At 36.7% G+C, this 22,774-nt stretch overlaps 1 protein-coding gene across 1 annotated transcript; it reads right to left on the minus strand.

The window, feature by feature from the left end:
• Window positions 1-13,209: 13,209 nt before the first annotated feature.
• On the minus strand, window positions 13,210-22,378 carry LOC112010837 (receptor-like serine/threonine-protein kinase SD1-8). The gene is made up of 7 exons (XM_024043211.2): window positions 20,951-22,378; window positions 15,012-15,182; window positions 14,738-14,928; window positions 14,435-14,645; window positions 14,064-14,301; window positions 13,823-13,973; window positions 13,210-13,710 (listed from the first exon to the last, which is right to left on the minus strand). Exons 1-7 carry the CDS (start codon window positions 22,218-22,220, stop codon window positions 13,399-13,401), a joined length of 2,544 nt encoding a protein of 847 aa, XP_023898979.2. The 5' UTR covers window positions 22,221-22,378; the 3' UTR covers window positions 13,210-13,398.
• Window positions 22,379-22,774: the final 396 nt, after the last annotated feature.

Consider the following 22,774-nt stretch of genomic DNA (forward strand, 5'->3'; position numbering starts at 1 on the left):
CTTAAGAGGAGAGAGGGTGAAGTTGTGATCCCAATATTCGCTTTTGTAGAGGGAGGGATGAGAATCCCTATGAGGCCGGTGACCCTCAATTATCTCAGGCATTTCCACCTGTCTCCTACCCAGTGTGCCGCGAATGTGTTTAGGATATTAGGGTGCGTAGATATCTTGAATGAGAAAATAGGGCTGAAACTAACTCACCATGATGTGAACTGGTGCTATAACTTTCATCACCCGAGGGGTAAGACGTATTATATGAAGACAAGGGACGATAGGATTCGTCTCATCCAGTGTCTTCCTGATTCCAACAGGGGGTTGACTCAAGATTTTCTTATAGTGTCGGGAGAGTGGCACAACGGCTTTCATTGCCCAACAGTAGAGGGGGAGCCAGGTAGGATATCCGAAGTAGGAGACAATTTAGGTTTCAGTATTTTCAAGTTTTATAACTGTATATTCGATTTGGTTAACTAACCATAGGAGTTTCACTTTTCTTGCCACAGATCCGCACGCCTTTGCACATCATTTCCATCTGGTTAACAAAGCGGATTTGGAGACCGTTCTTAGGTCGGACCTTTTCCTAAACGAAACTGATAACCAAGTCAGAGCTGCTCATTACATCCTCGGATGCGACCCAGCTCAGAAATCATTCCCAGTCCCGAAGCACATAATTAGAGCTCGTGACCTTCGGCTTACGCAGATCACCGTGGTGGAAAACGGTTTTGCATTTACTGAGGGGTCTTATATACCCGAAGGCATTCCGCTAGCAGGTCCCTCCTCATCTCAACAGGTAACGGTGGCCGAGAAAGGACTATCTAAGAAGGCAAGGGAGGTGGTTGAACTGAGTTCCTCCGAGGACGAATATAGTGTGTTTGACCTAGCTGATCAGTCCGAGGATCCTCCTGGTGACCTAAGAGATCCCCATTTGTCCGAAGCTGATCTCCAGTCCCGAAGAGTTGGTACTTAAGCTGAGATGGGTCTAAAAAGACAGCCCCAAACCAATCTTCTTGACTTGCTCGAAGGCGGTTCCAAGAAGGGTGTACCAGAGGAGTCGCAGCCCCAGCCCCCAGCACCTCCGCCCCCAATTTTAACTGTGCAAACCAGGTCGTCCTTTGCCCCCTCAGTATCAGACCCTCAAACCGAGTCTCACGACCCAAAAACGAAGAGACTTTCCAAGGGTAAAGAGCCAATGAATGGGAGCAAATCTCATTCCTCGCCCGAGGGGGGTAGGTTTCGCAGGCCTCCGAAGCAACTGAAACTCGGTGAGCAACGGAAGGGTAAGAAGGCCACCCAGCAGTCCGAGGCTCAAGCCTGGCTGCTCGCTGCCATGCCCCATGATCAGCCCCTGATGGATAACGCTTCGATGCGAGAATCCCAAGGAGACGAGGGAGCTCTCGTAGCCGAGGCCCTGGAGAAATCTCTTCTTCTTCCACTGACATGGCCGGGTTAGAAAAAATGAGTGGGGTAGAGGTTGTCCTCGACCTTAAGAAATATCTAGGCATGGTGGGTCCTTTAGCACCTATTTACTTTATTCAAAGTTTGCCGCTTAGTATCTTTCTTTCTCTTTACGGAGCTACTTGTTTTTATTGGCAGGCTATCCAGGCCTTTTCAGGTTAGGTGAGGAGGTCGATGACCATAGCAATGCTTTAGCGCAAGAGCGCGACAAGTTCCTGGAGGCTGCCAATACTCTTAAGAGATCTGAGGCCGACCTAAAAAAGGCGACCGATGATCTGACAGAAATGACGAAGGCCAGGGATACTGCTGTCTCTGACCTAGCCGTGGCCAGGAAGCAAGCTGAGGATCAAACTAATCGCTTGCAAGACGTTGAGGGTCAATTACAAACTGTCAAAGAGAACATTACCTATATGAAGGAACAGTTGACCAAGGCAATCCATGAAAAAGGTGTTGCCGAGTATGCAGGGACGAGGCTGTGAGAGCTAAAAACGAGGCGGTATTTGCGAAAATAGACGCTGAACATTCTGTGGAAAAGGCAGAGGAGGATGCTTTCGCAGATGGGGTGGCTAAGACTGAAGCCACCCTTCGGGCTCAAGTTCTTGCAGTGTGCAGGCATTACTGTTCTCAAACCTGGCATGAAGCCCTCAACCAAGCAGGGGTTGATGCCTCATATAATCTTAGAAGGAGGACAGGGTATATTACCCTATTGCCATTCGCGAGGTTGCACCTGCTGCTCTTGAGGAGGGATCCTCATTACCATCGGTTGAAAGTCACGATAAGACCGCCGAGGATGCACCGTTAACTGATCAACCATCCGAGGAGGTTGAACCCCAGAGAGCGTTGGGGGAAGTTGTAACCGAGGGTCAGGAAATACCTTAAGACGTGGCAAGTCCTCCGACGGACCTTTCGAAACCAAGCCCTTAGGCCTTGGCCCAAACCTTTTGATTTACTTACTGACTTAATTTGCCTACCGAGTTGAGGAGACTAGCATACGACATAGGATAACTTTGTTTATTTTCTCTTTGATCTTCTCTTTTTATCTCATTTTGTTTCTTGCCTCAGTGGCGTTGTAAGGGAGTTGTATACTTTCCGTTCGAACTGAATACTTAATACTTTGCTTTCAACTAATGATATTTTCCTTTATTTGCTTTACTATTGTATTCTGCTCAACATTCGTATTCTATTCTGGAGTTAGCCTCATGAAACCATATATTATCCTTCAAATATAAATCTAAGGATCGTATTATAGCTTGACTCTAAGTAACGCTTTGGTTTTTCTCGAGATAGTTATTTTCTCTATGGGTTCGAGTCCGAGGACCATACAATACTCTGGTTATGCCCAGTACTTCTATTTTTCTATAGGTATCTAGTTTTCCATAGGCTTGGGTCCGAGGACCATGCAATACCTTGGTTCTGTTTAGTACTTAGATATAATAGTGTGTGTAGTTTTACCATAGGTTTGGGTCTGAGGACCATGCAATACCTTGGTTCTGTCTAGTACTCAGGTATAATGGTGTGTATAGTTTTACCATAGGCTTAGGTCCGAGGACCATACAATACCTTGGCTCTGTCTATCACTTCGATTTTTCTGTAAGTATCTAGTTTCCCCATAGGTTTGGGTCGAGGACCATGCAATACCTTGGTTCTGTCTAGTACCCAGATATAATGGTGTGTATAGTTTTACCATAGGCTTGGGTCCGAGGACCATACAATACCTTGGCTCTGTCTACCACTTCGATTTTTCTGTAAGTATCTAGTTTCCCCATAGGTTTGGGTCCGAGGACCATGCAATACCTTGGTTTTGTCTAGTACCCAGATATAACGGCGTGTGTAGTTTTACCATAGGTTTGGGTCCGAGGACCATGCAATACCTTAGTTCTGTCTACCACTTCGATTTTTCTGTAAGTATCTAGTTTCCCATAGGTTTGGGTCCGAGGACCATGCAATACCTTGGTTCTGTCTAGTACTCAAGTATAATGGTGTGTATAGTTTTACCCTAGGCTTGGGTCCGAGGACCATACAATACCTTGGCTCTGTCTACCACTTTGATTTTTCTGTAAGTATCTAGTTTCCCCATAGGTTTGGATCCGAGGACTATGCAATACCTTGGTTCTGTCTAGTACCCAGATATAATGGTGTGTATAGTTTTACCATAGGCTTGGGTCCGAGGACCATACAATACCTTGGCTCTGTCTACCACTTCGATTTTTCTGTAAGTATCTAGTTTCCCCATAGGTTTTGGTCCGAGGACCATGCAATACTTTGGTTCTGTTTAGTACTCAAGTATAATGGTGTGTATAGTTTTACCATAGGCTTGGGTCCGAGGACCATACAATACCTTGGCTCTGTCTACCACTTCGATTTTTCTGTAAGTATCTAGTTTCCCATAGGTTTGGGTCCAAGGACCATGCAATACCTTGGTTCTGTCTAGTACCCAGATATAACGGCGTGTGTAGTTTTACCATAGGTTTGGGTCCGAGGACCATGCAATACCTTGGTTCTGTCTACCACTTCGATTTTTCTGTAAGTATCTAGTTTCCCCATAGGTTTGGTCCAAGGACCATGCAATACCTTGGTTCTGTCTAGTACCCAGATATAACGGCGTGTGTAGTTTTACCATAGGTTTGGGTCCGAGGACCATGCAATACCTTGGTTCTGTCTACCACTTCGATTTTTCTGTAAGTATCTAGTTTCCCATAGGTTTGGGTCCAAGGACCATGCAATACCTTGGTTCTGTCTAGTACCCAGATATAACGGCGTGTGTAGTTTTACCATAGGTTTGGGTCTGAGGACCATGCAATACCTTGGTTTTGTCTACCACTTCGATTTTTCTGTAAGTATCTAGTTTCCCCATAGGTTTGGGTCCGAGGACCATGCAATACCTTGGTTCTGTCTAGTACTCAGGTATAATGGTGTGTATAGTTTTACCAGAGGCTTGGGTCCGAGGACCATACAATACCTTGGCTCTGTCTACTACTTCGATTTTTCTGTAAGTATCTAGTTTCCCCATAGGTTTGGGTCCGAGGACCATGCAATACCTTGGTTCTGTCTAGTACCCAGATATAACGGCGTGTGTAGTTTTACCATAGGTTTGGGTCCGAGGACCATACAATATCTTATCTCTGTCTACCACTTCGATTTTTCTGTAAGTATCTAGTTTCCCCATAGGTTTGGGTCCGAGTACCATGCAATACCTTGGTTCTGTCTAGTACCCAGATATAACGGCGTGTGTAGTTTTACCATAGGTTTGGGTCCGAGGACCATGCAATACCTTGGCTCTGTCTACCACTTCTGTTTTTCTGTAAGCGGAGGTTTGTCCTCAGACCGCTTTACTGGAGATGACTCCTCTTTGGGTCAGATTATGATCTTTACACGTGGCATTGATCTCGCCTCCAGCTCGAGACCCCATCTTTTTCATTTATGAAGCGCCTTTTGTCCGTTCGTGTTCCGCGCTGGACGCCTCGGTGCGCGAAACGCGCCTTCATTAATGTCCTCGTGAATTAACACGAGTCCAACGGTCTACGGCCTCCTTGGAAATTGACAGCTTCTTTATTAGCCCTGCTGATAATTCTCTTTTCGAACTCTGCACGAATTAACTCTCACCAACCCCAACCCCTATATAAAGCGAGGAGATGGTTTCTCCACAACCCATGGACCTCTCAACACAAACAGAACAAAACACCTTCTTCCAACTTCCCAGGCCCTTTTAACAACCCCGCCGGAATTGTTACTGGGATTGACAAAAACCGGTATGGCCGCAGCCCCCACTGGGCTTTCGGTGCGGCAGAGTCTAGGCGTAACCCTGATGGCGCCCTTCGAGGTGTCCTAGAGGGGTGTTGTTAGAGAACCTAACGTCTTTCCTCGGAGCACACCCCCGACGAGGAAGATGTGCGAACTCACCTCATGGGCGGTGCCCGAGTGTTGCCGTCTCCAGCGGCCAACACTCGTGAGGATCGGAGAGAATCGAGGGAACATCATGGGGGAAGGTACCCCAGAGCCCCTGCATCTGCTTCTCTCTTTGTTCCAGCTCCGCCTGGCCGAGAAGGGAGTTGTTGGTGGCCTGGGAACATGATTGCCCTTCCCCTTCTCCGCCTCTTGTCAAGCTCTCCCATTCTCTTTATACCAATAAAGGGAGGGCTTGACACTTCCCACCGGCTAGTTTCCTCTTAGGGTGGCTCCACCTGGGCCTCTGATTGTAGAAATAGCTAGTAGTATTAGTTTGTAAATTTGTATGTAGAACACCCCTGCCTAAGCCTCTGATTGTAACTTGTACTTTTTCTATTCATGAAATAATAATATCAAGATCTTTCTTTGTTGTTGTTGTTGTTTTTTTTTTTTTTCCTACTGTCAAATCTTCTATATATATATATAATATATTTTTTTTTTTCAACCTACTGTAAAACGAAGACTTAGAACACTCGCCTGGTGCGCCGGCCAGCACCCTAATCCTTCCCACAGACGGCGCCAATTGTAGGGACTCAGTTTGGATTGACCCTGAGTTTTGATGGATTTTCAGCCTAACAAGCCCAAACAATAAATTTATAGAGAGTGGGTTAAAGGTTTAGGTGCTGGCCGTCGATCACCATGCATGAACTTTCTTTATAAAAAATACTAAGAGTTTCTTTACAAATGGGGGATGCTCTTCGGCCCATGGCCGAGGAGACCCTTTTCTTCTTTCTTTTTTTCCCTTCCTTTCTTATTTTACTTGCTTTTCTTATATAGTTTCCATCTGCCTATCTCCTTATTCCATCTGTTGATCATCCATTTGCCTTTCTTCTGGCCGTCCGTCCCATCAGAGGCCTTATCAGTACTCAAGTGGTTCACTCTGATCAACGTTGCCCTGCCAAGGGGTTATATCCCCATTAATGCGGCCAGAGGGGTTAGGTGAATGCATTAAGTGCGAATGTGACAACTTGCTCTGAGCTTGTCCCCTCCCGAAAGTTATCCTTAGAATGCCGAGGACGAACAGGTCCTCGGCGTGGGTCACAACAAAGGTTTTGCCTGACTTAGCCTTGGCTAGTCAGTCCTTCTCAGCGTTGTCCTTGGGCCTACTATCCGATGGGCCGAGGCTATCAGGCCCACGGGCCCCACACTACCAATTTACCATACATTATTAAATAAAAAAATAAAATGAAAAAGAAAAACATGACTAATAGAAGGTGGCAAGTGCTAGCACAAACCTGTTTGGTTTAAAAGCACAATCAACCAAACTTTTGTGCTTTGATTGGCAAGAAACACAACAGACAGCCATCTGTCACAAGTCTCCTAAGCCCAAAGGCTTAAGCAACTTACAGCAAACTTATAACTACCAACACAAAGTCCCCAAACAAAGAGTAAAAAAGTTCAAACAGAGACTATCACTAAGAATTAAGAGCTTGTTATCCAAAACGAACTCTTGAGTCTTGACTGGGCTGGCGAGCTGGGATAGGGGGGGGCAAAGTCATTTGGATAAAGGGGGCCCAAGTCTTTTTTTCTTTTCTTTTTTTGGAAATTTTAGCTACTAAAATTTTTTTTATTGGGCCCAGGGGAGCCCAGGCCCCCTTAGGCCTCTGCCTAGGTCCGTCCCTAGTCTACACAAATAAAAAAGAGCAAAACAAAAGAAAACAACCTTTGCCTAAGGAATCACACAACTTCTGGGTTCCTGGGTTCGCTGCCTGAGTTCGTGGGTTTTGGGTTTTGTTGCTTGGGTTCGCCGCCTGAGTTCGCTAGTTCGTTGGTTCGCCATTTGGGTTTGCTAGTTCATGGGTTCGCCACTAGGTTCATGGGTTTGCCCTGGGTTCATTGGTTCGCTAACTAGGTTTGTGGTTTCTGTTTTCAGTATTTTGATCTCTTGTTTTCTGTGTTTTGTTTAGCCGACTGGGTTTGCTATTTCTTTAGTTGTCATGGATTTTTTTTTTTTTTTTTCAGATAGAGAAGGGTTGTCGTGGATTTTTTTTCAGAGAAAGAAGAGGAAGAAGAAGAGACTGAGGTTTGTTGGGTTTCTTTTGTGGAAATTAAAAGTGTTTAATACTCGAGTTCCACAGTGAATTTTAATAAAAATCGAGTCTATGAGGATTTGCTACAGTGAACTCGAGTCCTTCAGCCTCGAGATGTTAGTTAGCTAAATAGTTTAGAAACGATGCTAACTAAAAAAATTGTTTGCAAATGAATGTTATTTTGAAGAAAAAAAATCTGGGTGAGTTTCGCACACTTTCTAGAAAAAAGACGGTTTTATACTACTATATTTTAGCATACTTCTAGAAAAAAAAAAAAATCATTAAAAAACTAAATAAACTCTCTGTTAGGGTCTTTTCATGGGTTAATACAAGACCATTGGTCTGTAGACTCTCTTAAATATTCAATTAACGACCTTTGACAAATGCCCATATTCAATCAACCACTTTTGACCAATGTCCACCACAGATTGTTCATCTTCCTTTTCCCACCTCCTTTTTTTTCTTTCTGTCTTTCTTGGGTTTGATATTTGAATAAGCATAAGTGGAATAGACACTCAATCAATTTTATAACATTTGTCCAAAAAAAAATTTATGCAAGATTAAGGATTTGTTCAGGTTTCGTCTATTTTGCTAAAATTGAAAATTTTTTATTGAAAGTAATGTAGATAAAGATAAAAATTAATTGAAATAGCATAGTGAGACTCATGAATGAAGCCAAAAAGTGCAATAAGGTCCATAAATAGTAACAAAAATAAGCTGAATAATAAAATAAGTTGGCAAATTTCATCTATGCCAAACACACATAGTGTGCGTTTGGCATGGCTTAATTTTGCCAACTTGTTTTATTATTTAGCTTATTTTTGCTATTTTTCATAGATCTCACTGCACTTTTTGATACTATTTATGGGTCCTACTGCACATAGTGTACATTTGGCATGGCTTTATTTTGTCAACTTGTTTTATTATTTAGTTTATTTTTACTACTATTTATAGATCTCACTACACTTTTTGATACTATTTATGGGTCCTACTGTACTATTTTAACTAATTTTTACCTTTATCTATAATACTTTCAATATCACGTATAATTTTCTTTCCCATGATGTCAGATAATAGTCGGAATTAATCACGTGAGAATTAACCAAACAAATGCTTCTTGATGCACTTAAAGGGACTGACTCAAAGAACTGATTGAGTAAATCCTTGGGATCTTAAATTCAACTTAAAAATTTTGCTATGTGATCCACCAAATAAAGTCAAACCCTCGTGTTTTAGACTTTTAGATAGCCCTTTATACAATTAGTGCTTTATGATTAGGAATTTAACTAAATTTTTGTTTGATTTGGGGTTTGAAAACTTCAATTTAGGGTCTGTTTGGATACCGTTTATTGCTGAAAATTAAAAACACTGTGGTAAAATAATTTTTAAATGTGTAAATAGTACCGTAAGACAAATTTTGAATGAAAGTTTTGTTGAAAAAAGAGATTTGTGGATCTCATAAATAGTGCATGAGACCCACACAAAACGTCAAACGCCAACGAAAATGCAGACGCTGGTGTATCCAAATGCTCACTTAAAGAGAGAAGTTAGCAATTTCAAAATGTGCTTTTTCAAAACATAAAATTCAAAAACGTAATTGAAGGTTTTTTAAAGTTTTGAAAAATTATTGCTATGAAAGTCTTGTGTTGTGAAAACATGAATACTTTAGAATCAAAGTTTTTAATAAAGAGTGGGTTTTTTTTTTTTTTGGTTGAAATAATTCTATAATATATATATATATATTGTAAGGACCAAAAAATCTGGCAGTCCAAGCCCACTTAGAACAGTGGGTTTGTACAGTTCAACTATGGACCAAATTAATAAATTTGTAAGAGAGGGAATCAAATAACAAGAGAGGGCCTTGTCCAAGGATGGAAATAAGGAAGAAAGGCTTAATAATATAGAATATGTGAGCAAATTTCTAAGTACCACCCTGCTCAAGGAGGCCAATGTTACATATAAAAATACACTGTTTACTCTCTTCTCTCAATGTTCTTCTTGTTACTTTTCCCTTTTTGATATTTGTGTTTGCCCCTTTTTTCTCTAAGAACCATCTTTTTCTTATATACTCCTCTCGCTTTATATCCTGACCCCCTATCTTTACCTAACAAATTTCTCCTAGCGACACATGTCCCTTTAAACATCTAAGGAAGGTGATAGAAAGAGTTGCTTAGCTATGAATTACACTGTTCAAGTCACTTCCTCATTAATGTAGCTGATAAAGCTGTTGCCCACCATTTAATGCGAGGGCAACAGGCTACTACAAACTGGAAACTTCTCCTACTATCAATGATTCTCTCTCTTCAGACCATTCTTCCCATCAAGAGTGCCTTAGAGTCTTTTGTCTAATCCCTTCCTCTCCTCGGGCGAATTCCTTCTTCAGCCGCGTGATGTCCCAATATTAGTACTATAATTCATCAATCCCATCCTCAGTCCTCAAGCACCCACACACACACACACACACACACACACACATATAAGCAGAGACTTCATGCGAGAGTGCATGAAATTCTACTAAGTGGCACACTTCTTAAAAGGAGAATTGAACTCTCACCACAATCTTCCAAATTGTCATTAAATACTGTTTTTTATGGGTGAATGCATCATCAATAATTTACTAATTAAACTTCAAGTAATAGATAAGATAGAGGGATGTTAATTATTAATGACTCTTCATAACCTTCGGTCTAATTTTCTAAAAGCAAAAGTTCTTTTTTTACCTTGACAGTCAACCATTGGGCTTGAGGTTAATATTCTACGTTGAATCATTGATTGTATACATGATATAATACTGAATAGTAATAAATAGTAGAAATGGTAGATACAAAATTCTTGGTAAATTGAAAGAATTATCAAAAAATTGTTAATAAGTAAGTTCCTGTATTAAAATTTATAAGAAGTAGACAAATCCATTGGAGGTGCATTGGTCCAAGAGAACTAGGCTAATAACTAATCAAGTCTCTCCCATCTTATTAACATATAAATAGAGGACCCTATAAACCTTTTTATTCCATAGCAATGCACACAAGTTTGTGACATCTTGACAAACAAAGCAAATTGTCAAAAAATTGTTTTTTTGGTGCCTAATTTTTCATTTTGTTGATGTTGTGGCACCTGCAGTAGCCACAATTGTACTGGTGGTAGCAACAATGGTGCTAGTTTTGGCACATGCAGTGGCACCCATGGTTGCAATATCTGCTACAGTTATTGCTATGAGGGCAATCCAAAATATAGTTTCTTAAATTCAGCTTTTGGAAAGGAGTATGAGTATCCATATATATATGCTTATATTTGGCAGTTTGCTATGTAAATTTACAAAATGTTCTATGTATGATGAAGATTTGAAAGCTTTATAAGGGCATCCATATATATGTTCTACGAATCACTTTTCAACCATTGTGGTTTTTGTTTGATAAGTGATTGCATATTGCAAAAGGTTATTTTCATATCAGTTTGGGATACATACAAAAAAATAATAGAGTATTGTTGAATTTGAATTTCGTACTAACTGTGCTCACTAGAAAATTTTCTTCATTTTAAGCTTTAACAAGATTTGATTAAACATTGACGTTTGGAGGACAATGGTAATTTTTATCTTTTATGTTGATGTCTATAATTTCTTAAACATTGTAAATATATATGTCTCATTACTCTACTACAACTCATGATGAAACACTACATAGACAAAGAATAACTAGTTTTGGAATAAAAAATATGTCCAAGGACTAGGGTTTAGTTTGAATTTAGTTTTACTAGCAAACTTTGTAGATTAACTGTAACTAACAATAATAGAATTAGCATTCTTTGTAAAGAGAATTGAACTATTCTCAAGTGCCACATCAAAAATAAAAACAAATTAAATATTGAGTTTTTGTTTTATTTGGTTCAATGTTTCAAGATTTTTCAAATTAAAAAATTAATATTATTTGTTTCCTTTGGACTTATGGTTTTTGTATAGGTTGAAATTGACTGTGAGTATTTGAAATGTGTATTTTGTTTTAGAAATAAGGAGAAAGAAAGAGAGACATTCTATAACAACTTTTATTTTACAATATTCCTCAAAAATTGTTTTTTTCCCCCTCATTCCTTAAACTAAATAATTATAATGGTTATGTGTATGCAATTTATAATTGTTACTTCTTATAATAAACTCATTAATAACAAAGTTTTATTACAACTATTCTATAATAAATGTATAACATTGTTCAAAATCATCTTACATAAAATATTGCAACATTATCTGTGCATCGCATGGACAACTTACTAGTTACAATAGAAGAGAAGTGATTTGAATCTTGGATTACTTTGTTGAAAACACTAAAAAATACCAACCAATTAAGTTACAAAATTCTTGATTAATAAAAAGTGATTTAAGGATACTACAAATTTTATTGAATAGCCTTTACAACGTCACAAATTATTACCAAAAAAAAAAAAAATCAAATATTCACTAATTATGTTTTGAAGTCCACTAATCACATTATTCTCACACCAGTTTATAATAATAATAAAAAAAATTATAACTCCAACATGTTTCTTTTAATAATACATCTCACTTCAGTTTATAATAATAATAATAATAATAATAATTTGTAACCCCAACATGTTTTTTTTTTTTTTTTTTAAATACATTCCATTTCCCATTTGAGTGTGTATTTCTGCCCAATTTCATTAACACAATTTAAAAATAAAAAATAAAATAAAAGGCCGAACACCAACTTTTCTCGATTATTATTTATTTGAAGTGACTCGTTTTCCTCATGAAATTAAAGAAGAAGTTCCATGTATCCATCCACCTATTTATAGTTGAGAGAATTGACAAGTTTGAAAAGGCGCCCCCGTGCTGAACTATGACTATGAGGGAAGTGTAAATGGACATTTCGTTATAGTAATTATTTTGGTTGTTTCTCGATCTCATATGTATTTCTCTTTTGTTTAATGCTAATTTCTTCTATTTGTGTACACACTCCCAATAAAAAAGTTTTTTCTTAATAAAAAAGAAACCAATAATAAGTTTTTTCAAGTCACAGGCTCACAAAGACTCAATTTTTCTAATCATTTTTATAGGGGAGAGATATAGCCGTAAATATACCAGAGTTGTAGTTTGTTTGTTTGTTTTTTTTCAGAAGTGGGTGGCTAGAAGAATTTCAGAAATTTTGACTACTATAATATGATGTATATGGTATAGGTTCCTTGGTTGTTCACCCATCCCTTTCATTGAATATTATGAGAGGACTATAAATAATAAATAGCACCAACTATGATCCATTTTTGACAATATCAATACAATGATCAATTGGATATGTGTTCAAAATTTCTATGCTATTTATGCTGCAGTAAACGCAATACATCAATCCCACTCCCACTTCAATTATCTATAATCTATAAAATAGTACTAATCTCCATTAAAATTGAATGATAGATTCATTTCATGATTTAGATTTAATATTTCAAATCTAAAAGTATATCTAGTGCCATGTCATTTAAAGTTTTAAATTCAGGGTCCTCTCCGATTCTACTCTACAGTTCCTTGCAGTTTATGGCACTCAACGTGTCACAGGGCCTTTCAGTGTTGGCTCCCTAGTCCCTTCAACTGTCTATAATTTTGGGGTGACAGTGGCCTATCCACGGAACATTTCACTAGCATGAATAAGACATGAGAGAAATAGCTGTTCCCCAAATATCCACACAGGATTTTGCATTTTTATTTATGTCAACGCTTCAACTGCAAGAGATTATGACTGCATGTGTATGAATTTTATTCTTCTTGTACACTTTGACAATATAGAATTTGAAAGATACGATGTATATTGTATTAAGTGATATAAATTAAGATGGATATCTCTTACAAGTTAAATAAAAGAAGGTTGATTATGCTCAAAACTGTGGGAAAAAAAAAAATCACAGACGATATACACAAAATTTCTAAGTGTATGAGATATACAAACATGCCAGACTAGGCGTTTACCTTTCACTACCTGGCGTCAAGTATTGTAACTGTAACTTGGTTTACTGTGAATGATTCTTCTTGCCTACTAGAAGATGAACTAGTTTCAGCTGGGTTTCTTCCTAGGCAAAAACCAGGCTGTTTAGGCTGGGGCATTGTTGCGGTTTCACTACTCAACATCAAGACCACAGATGACATGTTAGGTCTCTCTTCTGCTCGTTCCTGGACACATAATAGGCCAACCTGTATGCATCTCATTACTTCAGACGGGGAATATGAATTATGCATAGATGAATCAATTAGTTCCAAACCATTTCCTTCTTTCCACAGATTCCATGCCTGCAGTAGCATTGCAAATTCAATTTTTTGGTTAGATATATAGTGAGATGTAATGTGATTGCAATGTCTTATTTTTGTTTCAAAGAAAAATTATGTACTTTCTTGCACTTACATATCCAAGAAGGTTTAGTTCATTGTTAGCGTAGTAAAAACCTCGGTTCTTTTTACCACTTATGATCTCCAATACTAGAACACCAAAACTAAAAACATCAGATTTCATTGAGAAGAGCCCATCCATTGCATATTCAGGAGACATATAACCACTGCAAATAAGCAACACATTGAAATCAATATTAAGGAAAAATCAGTATTTAGTCCAGAAAATACTACAGAAATCTTATTATGGTACTCACTATGTTCCAACGACTCTCCTTGTATTTGCTTCTGTCTGATCCTTACTAAAAATTCTAGCCATACCAAAGTCTGATATTTTTGGGTTCATTTCTCCATCTAACAGAATGTTGCTTGCCTTCATATCCCTATGGATGATTCTAAATCTAGAATCTTGATGAAGATAAAGAAGTCCTCGAGCAGTCCCGCATATAATGTTGAAGCGCCTTGGCCAATCTAGTAAGGAGCATTTTGCTTTATCTGAAACCAATTTGTTTTTAATATTATCAATACTGTGAAACAAATCCACCTTTGCAGTTGGTTTTAACAAATAGATATGTCTACAAAGATATCCCAATCAAGCTAAACTAATAAAATGGAGAGATGAACTTACTAAATAGGATAGAATCCAGGCTTTTGTTTTCCATGTACTCATAAATTAGAATCTTTTCATCCATCTCAATGCAGCAACCCAGCAATCGAACAAGATTTCTGTGCTGGAGTCTTGCAATCAATTTAAGCTCATTCTTGAATTCTTCCATTCCTTGCCCAGAGGTCTTAGAGAGCCTCTTTACTGCTATATCTTCATCTTCTACCAACCTACCCTGGCAATGTCATGCAAGCTTGTGTTAGTATTACATATTGACTGCATTTGTGATATAGCATTTATAGGGTAGTATGTTAACAAAAAAATTACCTTGTAAACACAGCCAAAACCACCTTGTCCTAGTTTATTTTCATCAGAAAAGTTGCCTGTTGCTATTGCAATGGTACCAAAATCATAAACTGGCAATTCTAGCTCATCTAAGTTACTTTCACCTGAGTACTCTTTCTTATTTGAAATGACCACTTCATTTAATAGTAAATCCTGGCTTCTTTCAGGAAGACCTGGTTAGGAGACAGTAAGAACATTAAAATAAGGCAGTGAATTCATTTTACACTCTTTTTTCTGATTAATAGATTCTCAATACCTCTTTGCTCTGTCTTTCCTTTCTGTAAGCTTTGCAATACGTTTCTCTTCCACAGAAAGCAGGCAATCAATCCTGATAGTACAATGACAGTACCAACTGTAATGGCTATAACCACGATTATTTGTTTTATCTTGTCAGAACCACTTCCAGAGCCCACACTTGGAACATTATCTGAAATAAAGAGATTGGTGCTATTATTTGGCACAATCAAAGCATCGCTTTGCATTCTTTATCATCCTACTTGATTTTCACAAGTTTTTAGTATGCAAATGAGTAAATTCATGGCACTGCAATAAGGGAAAGGAATGAATGCTTAATTACAACCACAGACACTCTTACCTTAGGACAATAACTTATATGAGAGTTTTCAACCACAATCATGAGCTTGAAACAAGCACAAATTGCATGGTACAAAACGAGAATGTTAGACTAAGTTCATTCAAATTTACAATGGGGCCAACAGCCAACTACTACTATGCTTCCTAATTAGAAATTCACCAACTAATAGGTAGTATTTAGTGCATGAGATTTTTGTTTTTACGGGTCTGAGAGAGGTGGTTGGTAAGTAGTTTTACCCTCAATTTTAGAGTGACTGATTCCCAAACTCAAAATCTATGATATGTCCATATCACTTGAGCAGACAGCATTTGCCATTGCACCAAGGTACTAGTTGGTGAAAAAAATGGAACTTGAACTTTGTGACAGAGTGAACTCATTACCAGGCTCATTATATGTTGTGCTATGCAATAGTGAAAATGACCAAACTAACTCTATGGATCTGTCCGGTATTACCGAAGGAAATAGAGTTGTAGGTGTAAAACTTTTACAATAAAATAGCTTTAATTAAAAAGGGTTTTAATGTTTAGAGTGTTTGATAAACTACAATGATAAAGTTATTTCAAGTTGTTACCCTTGTTTCGTAACTATATTTCAACACAAAAAAAAAAAAAAAAAAAAAACAACGTGAGCAATGACAAAAGAGGACAAATAAAAATGTTTTGTATTTTCATACTTGAACCCAATTAATGTTCAATGTTTATTATTATTCTCTTTCTCAAAATGGATGGACATTAAATGTCATTTTGAACAATAAATATGGACGTTTATGTCAATTACTATTTCTATTAAAAACTATAGCAATAGACTAAAAAGTTTTAATGCTAAGAGCATCTCCAATGGTATAGCTAAAGGCAAAACATTCTTTATAATAGAGAATGAAACAAAAAAAAATGATCTCCAATAGATTCTCTAAACTCTAAATTTTTTTTGGCTTATGAACAGTAACTCATCAAATCTGATGGGCTACTGTTCATTCTTCAAATGTTTTTTCCTATTATAATAATCAAGTGTTGAATAAAAAAAATGTTGGAAGATGTGTAGTTGAAAATAAATAAATAATGAATGAAGAAATAATATTTAAATAAGATAGAGTATGGGATAGAAAATCTGTTGGAAGGTATATTTGAAAAAGTGGGTAAATAAAAGGTAAAAGTCACTGTTCATTTTCCAAATAGTACAAAAATTTGATAAATTTGTTGGAGATGCTAAAGCTCAAAATTCCTGCTTTTTCTTAAAGTTGTTTTGCAGTTTTATCTAGGGACCTTTAAAGCATATTAGCAAAATTATCAGGCATGCGGCAATTTCCACTGAAGAACTTGTATGGTCCTATATCAATACTGCAACCACTAATAATGCAAACTGTAAAACATCACTTTCAATATTTATAATCATATTTGCAAGGAAACCTACCAAATGTGAGGACACAAAAGGTTCATCTAAAAGAACTATATTTATGAAATTATGATTGCTTTGGTTGTTTGCTCGACCATCTAAAGCTACTTACTGAGCACGTTCACCTAAAACATAGTTTTATTAAAGTATCCCAAAATGAAAGCTACCAAGTATATTTTGTTAAATTTCAAAATATCTTACGAAGAGCCTTGTAACTCAACTAGTTGGCACCTTCTGATGTGTTCATGACATCCGTGGTTCAGATCTCCCCTCTCTCATTGTAATTATCAAATTATCCACAAAAAAAAAAAACAAAAAAAAAAAAAAAAGCATTGAGTAGGCTTAGTAATGGCCTACCATATGATTATTACAATATCTTTCTAACCGATATAATAAGTTGAAATTGAAATAGCTTTACCATTTTTATTAGCACCAATAACAACATATCATCTCAACAATTTTGATAGGAATTGTGAAAAAAGTTTGTATCCTTAGTTGATTCTATTAAAAGATAAAAATCTATAAGAAATTATTGTTGATGGATTAGGTGAACTAACCCCCAAATGGGCCCGATAATTTTTTGCATTATTATGGTTTTGGACATAGAACAATTATTACAAAAGCAATGGTCTTAAATTTCCACTTTAGACCTTGGTAACAAAAGCCACTCTAATTTGGCTTGGGCCTATCTAGTCTGTGTCCACATCATTAGACAGAGACTACACTCAGGACCATGAAATTATGAAACATGTTTATATAAAATGTAAGCAAAATGTGGCAATCCTAAGGGTAGCACAGTTAATTGGGACCATCTTTTATAAAGGGGAAGTTATTAGTTTTAATTTTCTGTTCCCTTTCCCTTGGGACCATCTATATGTGTGTACTGTTTCCTCAAACAACAAATATGTATACATATGTGTGTGTGTGTGTGTGAAAGAGAGATAAGGTAGCAGCAGCACACAAGGTTCTGGAATTTTAGCTGATTAAATCTACTAGCCAGGTGGTCTTCACATTGAAAAATATAAAAAAAGAGAAGTCTAAAAAAGTAGAGAAGGAAAAGTAGATCTCTGCTGCCTTTTTTAAAGATGGGTTCAGACCTAAGATTAAAAAAACTAAGAAAGAAAAAGGACTAGCTCTCATTCCTACCATCATGGACATTCTAGCATGATTTTAAAAATCGAATCAGACCGACCAGTTCAACAACAACAAATATGTATACATATGTGTGTGTGTGTGTGTGAAAGAGAGATAAGGTAGCAGCAGCACACAAGGTTCTGGAATTTTAGCTGATTAAATCTACTAGCCAGGTGGTCTTCACATTGAAAAATATAAAAAAAGAGAAGTCTAAAAAAGTAGAGAAGGAAAAGTAGATCTCTGCTGCCTTTTTTAAAGATGGGTTCAGACCTAAGATTAAAAAAACTAAGAAAGAAAAAGGACTAGCTCTCATTCCTACCATCATGGACATTCTAGCATGATTTTAAAAATCGAATCAGACCGACCAGTTCAACTGGTCCAATATAAACTATAAAACTGATGGTTCAACAGTAACAACTGCCGATTCAACCAGTAAAAATCGAAAACCAAATCAGTTTTTGGTCCTTTGAACTTTTCAGTTTTTAAAACCATGTCCTAGCAAAAGTGAACAATAAACTCAGATATCAAGGCTAACCTTTTCTTTTATTTAGACATCGTTAATCTTTTTGAAGTTTGAACTATGAACCCCTCAAAGATTAATATAAAGGTTTTTTTTTTTTTTTTTTTTTAAATTGAGTACAAAATCAGAGTGGTAGGTACCCACAATAATGTTGTCCCCGCATTTGGAAATTTAAAGTTTGATAACAGTTTCCGTGGCACAATTTGGCAAGCAAAAGAATGAAAAGGACTATTTTTACTGGGTGTAGCCCAATAAACTCATAATTTCAAAAATGACGGCCCATTATTAGACGAGGAATTCAAATCGGGGCCCATTAGCCATCCAAAACGAATTGTCATCTATGAGGTCAACTTTTTTTTTTTGGTGATCCGACTTCCGAGAAAAAGTTAAAGAATCACTTTATTTTGTTCTGTTTATATCACGCAACAAATCAAGGAAAAGACATTCCAAGAAAAAAAGAATTTGCTTTTTTTTTTTTTTTTCCACCACGGTTAAGTTTAGAAGTTTTTATTCGTTATCATCCCGACGTATTATTGACATCACTGTATTATCTTCACTCTACCATTCACAACTTACATCTCAACATTGGTCAAATATTTTGTGAAAATTGGTGAAGAAAATCTAGTGACAAACAACTTTTGTACCAATAATTCTAAGCTAGTTGACTGTGAGTGAAGAAAATCTAGTGACAAACAACTTTTGTACTTTAATTCTAAGCCGGTTCATTATGATTGGTAGATTCATCATATTGTGGCAAAAGTTATAATCAATTGTATGATTTTGGAAAAAATTGAAATTAGTGACTCTAGATTTATTGAAAAAAAAAAAACTAATATTAGGATTAGTTTAAAATATCACAGCAATTTCATAAAATTTCTAAATTAGCAAACCAACTCACACATGAGCCCACTATAATCTCCCATTTACATTTTTGTTTAATGCTAATTTGAGAATGTTCTAAAATTAAAAGGGTCATGTTAACTAATTTTCTTAAGGCAATTGTTAATAAATCATTTTAAGAAAATTTTAACACCACTTTTATAAGAAATAAAGTTTTTTTACTTTATTATTTTTCTATAAAATATTTTTTAAAATAGTTTTTAATCCAGTACCCTCAGGCCAATGGTTGACATTTCCCAAATTCAAATTAAAATTATTGTGAATTTGTTTTTGTCTTTGACTCCTTGGCATTATTAGAGAAAACAAAAACAAAACAAAACAAAACAAGAGACAGTAAAGTTAGCTTAACAGGGACTACAAGTGTACTTCCATCACAGACACCTTTATCACCGAAAGATTCATGTGAAACTGAAATCAAGAAATTCAATTTTCAAAATATGTGCGAAACAGATGTAACCCTCTTTCACTAAGGTTCAAAGGCACATGGATTTGGTGTAATGAATGAGTGTGTGTGACACGAAATTTCCTCTCAACCCACTGCATCTAAAACTCATTTATGGTCATGATTTAATGGACCTCACTGTGTATGACCCAATCCACTCTGGCTATTATAACTGGACCGTCAATAACACCTAGGACCCACCAATGGTTTTGATTCTGAAACTGACGGCTAAAAAAGCAATCAATTTATTTTTGACGAACAAAAGAAAGCAACTGTTCAATACTCATATTCATGATTCATGAATTGGAAAAATGATATACTTTCCATAGTTCCATTCCATGTGTCTTGTAGACAAATTGAAATATAACAATTCTGTTTTAGACTCACCTAGCTGTCATGCTTTTATGTTTCTTCTTTCTTGTATTTATGTGCTCAAATCTACCGACTGGTGTCACGTGACTCATGTCAATTCTTACATAAATTTTGGGGGTCCCCAAATTTATTAACACAGTGATAGTACATAAAACCAGCTATTTTCTTTGAATTCAAAATGCAATAGGTGCTTTGGATGATTTTATTTTGACTTTAAGAACCTACAACTTTTTAAAGTATTAAATTTGATATTGATTGCCTTCAAATTTAAAAAAAAAATATATATATATATATTATTGTTTATGTTTTGTTGATCTTTACAACTACATATTTAAATTTAACTAGAGAATCAGAGTACTGCAATGAAACTATATTTAAGTTTTTTCAAGATAACGAAATATAAATGAAATAAATTAATAAAAATAAGCTCATCAAAACTTTTTTTTTTTTTTTGCAAGAAAATGTGAATTTCACATGAATTTACTGCTTTTATTATGTAACGATAAAAATTCTACGCTCCTACTCCTACACTTATTGTTCCTTTGAATTTTGAATCTCACGGTTTCTACTTTCTAAAACTAGTTGTTGTCTTTGTCTTTTGTATTTTTGGCCAGAAAACTGTCTGCCTTATGTTTTCAATTTGGATGACAATATCATTTGTGGAACAGTCAGAATATATGCCTATGAGTATGGGGATTTAAAATGTTTGACAAGCAGAACATGTGCAGCTCTAACTAAAATCTCATTATGAACACTTGGATTATGAGTAAAGGAAACTAAAAATAAGGCAGAGAACCAGGAAAAAATTAAAGAGGAAAAAGTCAAATTTGAAGAACATACCTATTTCAGAAGCTGCTAATCGAACATAGAGATCTTGGCCGCTGCCTTCTGCATACACCCTCATGTCCAAAAGCTCACCAGTCCAAATCACACACCCATCAACTCCTTGACCAGTAATCTGATAGTTAGCATAAGCAGTACAAGAACAATTCTTCAAGCACATTTCCTGACACTCAGTAAGACTCATGGACTTGTTCACAAAAGCAGTTGTACTGTCTGGCAACTTCATATTGTTCAACAGCAAGAATTTGTCTTTCTCACAATCCAATGATGTGTTTCTTACACACCCATCAGACCCATCTCTCAAATTCCATGCTTGCAAATTCTTTGGTGCAAAACCTTTCACACACTTGCATATTGGTGACGCATTTGTGTCACACATTCCATACGGACCACATGAACTATAGTCATCACATTGATCTTTAGGAGCATACCAAAATAAATTCCACACTTGGCTACTTTCAATCCACACAAATCGTTGAAGATACCCCGTTGAATTCATAATCAAACGAGAAATCAGAGACGCATTTGTTTCTGAAAATGAATAATATACCTTATGTTGATCATTAGCAAACTCAAAACTGAGACCATCCAGAGGCTCCATTTCAGGCACCCCACTAAACCTTAGCCCATTCCAAGGCCCACTTCTATATACTGGTTCTTGATTGTGCCACAAAAAGATTTCTGGGAATCCATGGAAATCTAGCTTGAAAGAATATGCCCCAGTTGAAGGGTCATTTGGGTTATTCCATGAGGTTAAGTACCGATCCATATTGGCGTCTAAGTCCCACCCTAGCTTCATGCCTGGTAACAAAGTGTCCGTAGGATAATCAAAGCTTTGCCAGAGATACTTATCTGTGTTGCTCTCTTCTCTGACTACAAGATTCCCTGAATCTAAAAGCTGCACAACTGGATTAACAGCTTGTGTTTGATTTGAGGACCAAAATATGGTCCCAGATTCATTGACAACAACGATGCTTCCTTGGTCACCAAACTTGAAGGTGTTTGATGGGTTTGAAAGTGGGTTGTCTCTGTTTGCAACCCAAACAAAAGTTGTAACTGGGATTTTCTTGTACCATATTCCAAAGTACCATCTTGAATTGTCAGGAGTGAAGAAACCCAGCTCAAAAACCTGTGCTGGAGATGAGACGAGGGTGTGGTTGTTTGTGAGAGATTGAGTTGAAGTTAAGGTGTCAACAGAGAAGGCTATGGTGGGGAAGAAAGCGAGGCAGAGAATGGTGAAACAATGGAGCTTAGTGATGTCTCTCATTGTTCAGCCTGGGGATTTTCCTCTCTGAAACTGAAAGCATTTGGGTTGGGATCTGGTATTTGGTTTCTTCTATGTTGTTGTTGTTGACGGCTTTTGGATCTGTTGGATAGTTAGAAAAGAAAGCTGAACATATTGACCTTTGCCTTTCTTGTCTGTTCCTTCTTTTGAAAAAACAATTATAAAATGTGATTACAAAATATAAATTTAAAAAAAAAAAAATACACGTTTTTATTCTGGTTTGGACTATAAAGTTAAACTTGGCCGGCACTGAAATGGTTTTGCTAGATCATATCATAGCTAAAAGATGACCGGGTTGTTTTCTATTAATGTTAGGCGCCTAACTATTTTTTTCCTACACATTGATAAATTATTGGAGGTGTTAAGTTGTAAGTAGTACAAGAACATTTTCACATGGCTTTACTAAACTTTTATCATGCGCTAATCATAATATATCATCTCAACTGTGAATTTTATGTCACTAAATTTTTTTTTGTCATTTTTGTTATTGTTAAAGCAAGGCAGTCATTTTAATACAAATGTTTTTTTGTTTAATT

This window comes from Quercus suber, unplaced genomic scaffold (assembly GCF_002906115.3).
Source record: "Quercus suber isolate HL8 unplaced genomic scaffold, Cork oak 2.0 scaffold_297, whole genome shotgun sequence".
Classification (NCBI taxonomy): domain Eukaryota; kingdom Viridiplantae; phylum Streptophyta; class Magnoliopsida; order Fagales; family Fagaceae; genus Quercus; species Quercus suber.

What these genes read in the sequence shown, in the direction of transcription:
- LOC112010837 (XM_024043211.2), bottom strand. Translation starts at nt 22,220, where the DNA reads ATGAGAGACATCACTAAGCTCCATTGTTTCACCATTCTCTGCCTCGCT. An exon ending in ATTAGCAGCTTCTGAAATAG is followed by an intron (nt 15,183 to 20,950) that starts GTATGTTCTTCA and finishes TCTTTATTTCAG; the next exon opens with ATAATGTTCCAAGTGTGGGC. An exon ending in AACTAAACCTTCTTGGATAT is followed by an intron (nt 13,711 to 13,822) that starts GTAAGTGCAAGA and finishes ATGCTACTGCAG; the next exon opens with GCATGGAATCTGTGGAAAGA.